The 9,625-nt window shown below is 57.4% G+C and overlaps 1 protein-coding gene across 12 annotated transcripts in view; it reads left to right on the top strand.

Annotated features, from left to right (window-relative positions):
• Positions 1–1,262: 1,262 nt before the first annotated feature.
• The window catches only part of TLE3 (TLE family member 3, transcriptional corepressor), a 47,536-nt gene continuing 39,173 nt past the window's right edge, over positions 1,263–9,625 (top strand). For all 12 annotated transcript variants that reach the window (XM_025883962.2, XM_025883961.2, XM_025883960.2 and 9 more), the window contains exons 1-4: positions 1,263–2,357; positions 2,915–3,015; positions 3,511–3,574; positions 4,635–4,679. In XM_025883962.2, coding sequence (XP_025739747.1) covers positions 2,334–2,357; positions 2,915–3,015; positions 3,511–3,574; positions 4,635–4,679 — 234 coding nt within the window. In that variant the 5' untranslated portion in view covers positions 1,263–2,333. The remainder of the gene's footprint in view (positions 2,358–2,914; positions 3,016–3,510; positions 3,575–4,634; positions 4,680–9,625) is intronic.

Genomic DNA, 9,625 nt, shown 5'->3' with positions numbered 1-9,625 from the left:
TGGCCGCTTCCCCACACCTCCCCCCACCCAGGCCCGTCTGCCCTGACGTAAGCCCGAGCGGCAGATCGAGGCTACCGGTTTGCGAACAAACTGGCCCGCTGAGTCGAGTGGCCCGTGCGACCGCGCGGGGAGTCCCGGGGGCGCGGCGGTGGGGGTGCAGGGGAGCGCAGGGGGCGCGCGAATGTCTGCGCCTCCCGGGGCGTCGAGGCTGGCGGCCGAGACACCCACGGGCCGGCACGCGCGCCCCTCCGCAGGCTTCCGCCGACGCGGTGTCACTGCAGCGAGCAGGCCCGGTAAACCTGGTGGGAACCGGGAGCTCCCGGGCCGGGGCAGGGCAGGGCCGCCTCCCCATCCCCTCCTCCGCTCCCCTGACCCGGGTGCGCGGTGGGGAGCCGCGGGAAGGAGCCCCGAGTGGGGAAAGCGCGAACTGGGCCGGTTGTCCGCTGGCAGCCGGTCCTTCCATCTGCGCTGCCCAAGCAAGAGTTCCTCAGACTTCTCGCAGGCAGCCGCCGCACATCAAAGACGCTGTTTATTTGGCTTTCTGAAAAGAAGGACGAATGAACAAAGAAGAAAAGCTGGGGGCCAGTGGGGGGCGGGGGGGCGTGGGCAGGAGAAGGGGAAAGAAAGGGGCACCCTCAGTTTCCAGCAAATTTTTTCAGGTGGGAGGCAACTTCGGGATCCACCATTTTATCAGTCTTAAATCTTGCGAAGTGAAAACATTAAAGTGACAAAGTGATTCTGTTTGTTTTATAGTATCTAATTGGGCTGCTTTGCAGACCTAATGAGATTCGAGGGAGGAATCGTTCGCCGCCACTGCAGAATAAACTGATACGTTACTACCAGCCACAGGTTTTGAGGACCGTACAGCTTGTCTTTTTTTCTTTTGTTGTTATTCCTGTTCCCTCTCTTTCCCCCTCCCGCCAAATAATTATTTGCTAGTTGATCGTGGCGGGGGGGGGAGGAAAGAAAGAGGCGGGGGGAAAAAAAGTCTAGCAGCTCAGGACTATAATATATATCTATTTATTATATGTCTTTCGGTTAATTCCTGATCTGAGGAGCGCTGTTTTTCACTCCCATGCGAAAGTCACCAGCGGGTAGGGCCTGATTGCTACTTTTCATGCATAGTTTTAGACACAAGAGGGCATTGTGACGTCGCGCCCGGCGGCGCCCAGTCGCAGGCCGAGTCCGGTAGCCCCACGTGGGGGCCGCGCGCTCCCATTGGCCAGCGCCGGGCGAAGCTGCCACATTATTTTGTTACTTTTCAGTCCCTATTTGGAACTGCTCTCGCGGCAGTTCAGACCTCGTGCTCGTCCCCCTCGCCTGTCTGTGTGTGGTATCCGCAGGTCCGGGGCACTTTTTTGGGTGTGTGTGTGTGTTTGGGGTGTGTGTTTGGGGGGTTTGTCGGGGCGCGGAGAGGAGAGCCGGGCCGAGGGGAAGGAAGAGAGCTCCCCGGTCTCGGGCTGCGCTCTCCAGCCTGTGCGCTCCGAGGCGGCGGCGGCGGCGGCGGCGGCGCCGAGCGCTCCTCGCTGAGGACGCGGCGCTGGAGCTGGGAACAGCGAGGACCCCTTTGCGGAGGCTTCCTGTGCCCGCTGGAGTTAAGATGCCAAGGCGGCTGATTTGCACCTACTGAGCCTGGAGTTTCCTCCTCTGCTCTGGGAAGGGCTTGCGGCGGCGGCGGCGGCGGCGGCGGCGGCGGCAGTAGCAGACGGAACAGCAGGCTCTCCTCTCCGAGGGGGGGCGTCGAAGCGCCCGCGCCCGGCTCCCGCCCTCACCCTCCGGCGCTCCTGCGGCCCCCAGCCGCCACCTCGGTGCTTGGCTCCTTCCTCTTCTCCCGGAGCGCCGCCCTTGGGATCGGACTCGCGCGCTCCGGATGCTGGGGCTGCCTCGACGCGCCCCCCTCCCGGCGCGAGGCGCTGAGTGATCCGGAGGGGGCCCGCAGTCGCCCCAGGAGGGGACCCCGGCCTCGGGACCCCGCGCCGGAGCCACCGGGGAGACGACGATGTCCGCGCAGCCCCGGGCTCTGACGCGCTCCCCGCAGTGGGGGGAAGGCGGCCGGCCGCAGCCCGCCGAGCCCTAGGCGCACAAAGCCCGCGCCCGCCGCCCGGCCTCGGCGCCGGCCGACGACTTTGCCGCCTGCTCCGCAGCTCTTTGTCTCCACTTGGGGCGGGCGCCCGACTCTGGGATTTCGCTGCGAGAGCGGGCTGGGGGGGCCGGGGGCGAGCTCTCGGTTTCCCGGCCGCCCCCCGCTGGGGCTTGGCTCCCCCCTCCCCCGCACCTCCCCGGCCCGAGCTCTCCGCGCTTCCACGCTCTCGGAATCACGACCCCTCCCTGCCATGTATCCGCAAGGCAGACATCCGGTGAGTAATTGCAACTCGGTTTATTTAAGCATCTATCATGGCAGGGTAAACGAGGCAGTTTATCTGGCACCTCCATTTTGCTTGTTGCTACCTTTATGGTGAGTGTGTGTGCGTGTGTGTGTGTGTGTGTGCGCGCGCGCGCGTTCACACAAAGGGGATGGGGATGGGGGGGCGCCGTTGAGAGAGGAGGTTAATTCCGCCCGAGTGGCGTGGGGGGCTGCCAGTGTTCCAGCCGAACTGTTTGTTTTCACGCTACCCCCTCCCTCTCTCCCCAATCTCCCCAACTCACCCGGCTGTCTCCCAGTTCCTGTCTTACTTGGGAATGGGAGCCCACTCGTGCAAGGGATGCAAGCCCCGGCCGCCTGTAGGGAGGGATTTAGGGCGCCCCCCCCCCCCGACGGGCAGCTGAGAAACTTGCTGGGAACGTTCTGGGCTGTGAGGGTGGCCTCCCGGGTTGGGGAGGGGGGAGCCGGCCGAAGCCGCCGGGGGACTGGTGCAGCCTGGAGCCCCGTCTGACGCCCCCGCCCCCTCCCCTGTCTCGTCTTCGCCGGCTCTAGGCTCCCCATCAACCCGGGCAGCCGGGATTTAAATTCACGGTGGCTGAGTCTTGTGACAGGATCAAAGACGAATTCCAGTTCCTGCAAGCTCAATATCACAGGTAAGGCCGGTGGGGGCTGCCCCGGGGCCGGCGGGGAGCGGCGTCCCCGCCGCTGCTCCTGCCACCCCCCGCGGGGACGGTGGGGGCTCCCGACCCGGGGCGGCGGGGCAGCCGGGGCCTCCGCCTTTTGTTTCCCCTTTCCGAGCGCGGCGCCTTAACCCTTTGCTGCCCGCAGCCTCCCGGCTCCGCGTGTCGTACGCGGGGTGAGGGTCGGGGTCGCGGCGGGCTCGCTCCGGGTTCCGGGGGTCGCGAGCCGTCCCCCCCACCCTCCGCGGCCCCGAGAAGTCCACGCGCTCGGCCGCGGGAAGTTTCAAGTTGTTTCACTCCCCTCCCCGCGGCGGGGACCCGAGCCCCCTCCGCGCCGAGGCTGCGGGATGACCGGGGTACCCCCGGGGGAGGTCAGGAAGTGAAGTGGCTCGCGGAGGCCCTGACGCTGGAGCCTCGGAGGAGGCTGCGCGGGCTCCAGGCCTGAGCCGGCTCCTCCTGCCCTCGCAGCCTCAAAGTGGAGTACGACAAGCTGGCGAACGAGAAGACGGAGATGCAGCGCCATTACGTGATGGTGAGAGGCGGCCCCGGGCCGGGGCGGGGGCGGCCCGGGGGCGGGGGTCCGAGGACCCTGCAGCCGGGTTCCCAGCGCGCCGCGGCCAGCCAGCCGCAGGGCAGCCCTGGGAGCCGGTGTCATCCGAGTGTGCCCCGACCCTCCACCGGCACCCCCCCCCCCCCCCCCCCGCCCTTAGCCCGGGCCACTTGCGTGAGGGTGGGCGAGAGAAGGGGAAAAAGAGAAACAGAGAAACCTAAGTCCAGGCGGGGCGCTTTGGCGCTACCTCTATGCCCCTTTCATTTGTGTTTTCAAGGTTTCCCAGAGGGCTGGGTGCCCTGTCTTGGCCAGTAAGATAGGATTGGATCAGCACACGTCAGGGTTGGATAAAATCTCTCTTAGAGACCTCCTGGGAGTGTTTGGAAACTTTGCGGCTTTGCAGCCCAGGGATCTAGCCCGAGTGGGACAGAAGCCCTCTCTGCCTCCCCCATTGCTTACCCCTGGGTTTTGTGAGCATGGAGGAGCCTTTTAAAGTCCTCTGCCTCCATTCCCCTCCCTCCTCAGGGATACCCCAACTGAAGAATCTTGTCAGCCTTGGGGCAGTAGGTAGACTCTCACCCCTTTCCCAGCGGCTGGCTGTTCAGCGAGTTTCAATCTTATGTTTGTGAGAGGACAGGGAAGGCACTTAAGCGCCCTCCCTGCACTGCTTTCCACATAAGAGGCCTTCGACACATTGCTAAATAACTCTCAGAGGACAAGAGGGTCCCAGTGTACACACGGTTCCCTGTTGAACCCGAACCTTGTATAAACAGGATATATGGCACATGGGATGCTTGTGGGAGGGAGGGCTTGGCTCCTCGTACTATTGCATATATAATGTTAGAGATGAGACGAGGACCGCACTCGCCCCTTGTCAGCTCTTAAACCCCTCTCTGTAGCTGGCTTCGGGGTTTGGGTTGAACTTCTTTAGCAGATTTATCATAAGAGTACGACTTGGCCAGAAACCTGCCCCCAAAGCCTGATTTTGGAAAGTGAACAGATCAATGTGTTGCCCGTTAATGGCGATTCTTTTTACTTTTAGTACTATGAGATGTCCTATGGCCTGAACATTGAAATGCACAAGCAGGTAAGTGCTTTTTTTTTCCTAAAAAATCTGATGGTTAAAAACATGTAACACATGAGTTTCTGGTAGCCCCTCCTCTTTGAAAATGAGCCTAGCCCTTCTGTTCTCCTCCTTCTCCTTGAAGAGTGAATGGATCCAGTCTTTGAAATGCAGGGTCTGAGGTGTTGCTTATTTCTTGGACATGTTGAGTTTTTAGCAATAGAGCTTGTGGAATTAGTCCTGGTCTTGGATCTTGGTGGAAGATAAAGGAGCAAAGGGAAAGTTGTACCTTAAGGATCTGCTTTACAAACTCCTAAAACCTAGAGAGGGCTGGCTGGCTGCTTTTAAATGTTTTAATGTAAAATTCTCGAGAGGAAATGCAGGAGGGGTGTGTGTGTGTGTGTGTGTGTGTGTGTGTGTGTGTGTACACACACACACGTACGTATGCCGGCCCTCGCAAAAATTTGATGTTCTGCCTTGATAAGATTAAACTCCAGGAGTCTTAAAAGCCAGGCCGAGCTGTCAGAATTTAAGGGAACAAGCGACTAACTGCTGAAAAATACGAATCCAGGATGAACTACAGCAGTATAATGCCTTGCAGTTCCAAGGCCGCTTTCTCCTCTCTATCTTAATTTGAAGGCAGCCGGGTTCCCATTTTACAGAGAAGGAAGCTGAAGCAGAGAGGTGAAGTAACTTGCCCAGCGGCAGCCTCGCCAGGACTTTTGAGATGGCTGGTAGTTGAGCTCAGCTTTGAAATCCTGAAGTCAAACCAGTTTAGCTAGTGTGCTGTTGTTTGATGGATATGTAAACTACCTCGTATTGTCGCTCTTCTAATAACAGTATACCTCAAACGGAGCAAATACAAACAGGCTTTATCTCGGTGCATATCAGTAACTAGTGCTAGGCTGGGCTGTGGGAGAGGCCTGTTTGTGTATTTGTGTTCCAAGGAGAGGCTGCCTGTAATTTGGCTTGGCCAGCGATTAGAAGTGACTTGGCACGAATAAATGGCGAAGACCGGTTGTTCTTTTTAACAATTGGTGTTCTTGAAATCTCAGAAGGCTGTTGACTCATTCTAGCCTTTGGTGACCGTGACTTGAATGGATTTTCTGCCTTAAATGAACAGTCGTTTACAAGGTCTAGATTTTGTTCTTTCAGGGGGCAGGGACCCGGGCAGGTGAGAGGGGCAAGGGACCCAGGCATGCTTGTAGATTGCTGCCTGCTCCAGCGGCTTCCTCTAGAGCATTTTGGATCCGCACTTTCCTTTCGGATCCGCACTTTCCTTTCTTTATTGGAGGAGCCCCAGTGTTAGGTGGAGGGCAGCCCGAAAGGGGCCTGAGTTCATGGAGCAGTGTGGGAAGCCAGTCTGTGGCTTCCTGAGGGGTTATGAGCTCCTTAGGAAGGCACAGGAAAGCTACCAGCTTTTTACTTCTTGACCCACAGGAATCATAAGCAAACACGGCTGTGTACATAGAGATGTTTCTTTTCAGAAGAATGAACTGGAGACAGGTTCTGCCCAACTTTAGGTGGGACCGGCCGGGTCTGACTTATCCAGTCCGAATGCATGCCACGGACCTGGGGTCTCAGGTGTTCAAGGACCTTGGGGTGTTATGCAAGGTGCCCCTTCCTCCCTTTCTCAACCCCCTCTTTTTTTGTCCCCCCCCCCGTGCTTGGTTTCTGGGGTGTGTTTAAAGAGGGTAATTGCACCCAGGTTTAAAATTCATAGCAGCAGTTATTCTAAGAGCTTCGTAATTAAGGTGTAATACGTCGTTGCATGTTGAGGTCTGCATGGGTGGTGTTCCCCACGTCTGTGAGTGGATGGTTCTTTGGCACAAAGAATCCACCTTGGCTGGTGGAGCAAAGGTGTTCCCGGAGTCCTGGGGAGACTCTGAACTCTGGAAGAGTTAACTGTCCTAGTGCCTTTGGTGGTGGTGTTTGCCTCAAGAGCAGCTGTGTGCATCTGGGACCTCTGGCTATTCCCCAGACGGGGCTCTTAAGGGGAGAATGCCTGAGGTTTGGCGACATGGTCTCATTGTAATCCTCCCAGCTGCTAGAGGCAGACAGATGGGATTCTTTGCACCCTTTGTATAGGCCAGGAAACTGAGGCTTCAGGGAAGCCAGTGGGCCAGAGCTGGGACTCCAGTCCAGGCCTCTGGATTCCCCCACTGGGCGCTCTGACCCCACTTGCCACGCACCTTTGCCTTCCAGCCAGTTCCCCTTGGCTTCCCAGCATGAATGAGTGTGCTCTGAGCACCAGGGCCTTTGCAGGGTTCAGGGCCCTGTCTTGAGTGGGGTGAAATCGCCCCATGGCTGTGGAGGAACAAAGAGGCAAGGAGGTGAAGAAACCGGGGCTAAGAAATGCAACGCTGACCTAATGGGGCCGGCCACTCCCTAGGCTTGCGAGGGTTCTGTAGAAGAAAACCCAGCCACTAATTGTAGTGTGGGTCTTGGGTGCATTTGGCGGATGGTGGTTAGGCCTGAGCAAACAAGTTTATCAGCTGACCTGTTTAGCGGTTGACTGGTGTTTTATCTGCACACACAATCAAGTGACTGGAGTGCTTGAATTATTCATGCAGTGTCCTGCCCTCTAGACTTGACTGTTCGTGTGATTACATCTGCCTGGAACAAACAGGCTGGATTCTTCATCTTTAAGCTCAGGGGTGGGGGTGGGGACTGGCTGTACCTTATATATTAGGTGAGCTCCAGAGCCAGTACCTTGGGAAGTGTGGGGGTCTTCAGCCTGCTCACGTGCATCACACCCCAGCTTTTCCACCAACCGCCACATTTTTTTTTTTTTTAAAGCTCTTCTTTGCTGTCTCTATGGGAAATGCTTATTAGTTGGGAACCTCAGGTTCTGCCAGATGGGCCCCGATTATTGACAGAGGGCAGCTGATGAGGTGCGTCCAGCCCATTTCTTCTTTTACCTAGAGGTTAAACTCACTGTGGCTGGCTCCTTTCCTGGCTGTTTCTGTCTCCTTCTCGTTCTTTCTCCAAGCTGTCAAATCCCAGAGAAGTAATAAATGGGTTTTCCTCCTACTCCTCTGCCTACCTCCCTAATTATGGCAAAGCAAGATTACAGAACCACGGGCCAGGCCTCAGCCTTCCAGGGGTCACCCACCTCCTCCAAGCTCCTGCTTCCAGGCAGAATGTCAAGGGTGATGCGGTGAGGCCAGGGAGGCGATGGGGGCTGCCCAGCTCATCCTCGTCGGTTCCCATCCTGTTCCTGCTGGGGCTCTCCAGTGTCGGCCACCAGTCACAAAGCCGGCTTAGAAAGGAGCGCCCCAAAGCACCTTCTGGGCATTGGGTTGGAGGCAGGAGAAGCTGGGTCAGGCCATCTTCACCCTCCCCTGGTCAGCGCTGAGGTTTCAAAAGAGGACTTGAGGCATTTGGTACTCTGGGGCAGCGCCGTGCCAACGCCAAATGGTCACCCTTTTTCTGCAAACCCAGAGGAGCAGTGCTTCCTCCAGGTTTCTTTTGGCATCCCGGAACTGGGAGAGCCCTTTGGCTTCTCATCCAAACCTTCCACGTTTCAGAGGAGGAAACTCAGGCCCGGGAGGGGAGCTGAGCTAACCCAGTCACCCAGTCCCATGTTAGTGCTCCGGCTGCTCCTGGGGCCTTTCATCCTATCCCCAGGGCTCTGTTTAGCAAGACTCAAGAAGTGATGCATATTTGTTTACTAACCAGTCGCACTCTGTGGCTTTAAGTATTATTGCTTCTTTCTGTTTATTATCTCCAGAAGCCGAGGCTACAAACCTGGCTATACCAAAGTACAAAGTACCCGATTTCGGGTTGTATAACCATATCAGCTGAACACTTTTTTGCCAACAGTCCCCTTCCGAATTGCCAGCTATTTGCACAACCAGTGATGTGATATGCGTAATAATAAACCGAATGCATAACTAGCAACCCCAGAGGTAAGGTTCACTGGCGAGGTAAAGTGGTAAGACCTGTGAACTTTTTACCCGAGGATACAGAAAGCCGTGAACACAGGGCTGAAGAAGGGGATGGCAAATCTCCGTCCCCCCCGCCCCCTCCTCGCCTGAGTAATCAGGGGCTTGGCTGGAAGATCTCCAGGTACTAGTTGAAGTTCTGTGACCATCACTTTTGCAGGTGTGGGTGGCCAGAGGGAACCAGCAGGTGGCAAGGTTACGAAGACCCGGCCCGGGAGTGCCTGTTTGGGTGGCCTCTGGGTTGAGCTAAGAGGAGATCCGGAGTAGTGTTTTTTCCTGGCGTCCAAGCACCCCTCTTAGGCCCTGGTTTCCGCCTAACCTTTCCTGGCTGGTCACTCTTGCCTAGGACAGTCTTTCTGCAGTCACACAGTTCCTCTCACTGCCCTGGGGGCCTGCCATGGTCAGCTTTGGGGTCTACCGAGCTCAAAGTCCGCTTTCCCCCAGCCCCAGACTGCCTTCCACCCCAGCCTTCTCTGGGCCCTTATTCCTCACTGCCCAGTGAGCTGTACAGAGCAGGGTTGGTGTGGTTCTCTGGCTCTGTCCCTTCTCGTACGTTTGGTCATTGGGATGACCTAGGAGGTGGGCACAGAAATGGCTCCTGTCCTTACTCAAGGACACGGAGCCTGGGTGGGAAACCTGGCTTCTTAATAAGACTCCTTCCATGAACTCTCCTGGACCAGGGGCCCCCAGAGGGCACAGAACTGAATCTCCCTTGGGATTCCTCCTCCTCCACTTAGTACAGGAAGGGTCTGGTCTATGTCAGAGGCCCTTCATTTCCATTTTGTCCTAGGAGTGAGTCGGTCAAGGAATGAGCTCCCTTTTCCCTCCTGCATGGGAGAGTGTTTTTTTATCCAGATCTGTTTGCACAAAATACAGGGACGCGTGGGGCGAAAAGGTGGTCAAGGCGAAATCTCAGTGGGGTTTCCCCCTGTGATCTGGCGCGCGCGTGCTGTCCTTTCTCACACTTCAGCATCTCCTGTTTGTAGCCGAGGAAGCCCCTTGGCTCGGGTCTGTTACGTGCCC

Source organism: Callorhinus ursinus, unplaced genomic scaffold (genome assembly GCF_003265705.2).
Source record: "Callorhinus ursinus isolate GAN/ISIS: 27379988/994484 unplaced genomic scaffold, GSC_fseal_2.0 scaffold25, whole genome shotgun sequence".
Taxonomy (NCBI): domain Eukaryota; kingdom Metazoa; phylum Chordata; class Mammalia; order Carnivora; family Otariidae; genus Callorhinus; species Callorhinus ursinus.
Note: the sequence above shows the minus strand (reverse complement) of the source record. Positions and strands in the feature narration are given on the sequence as shown.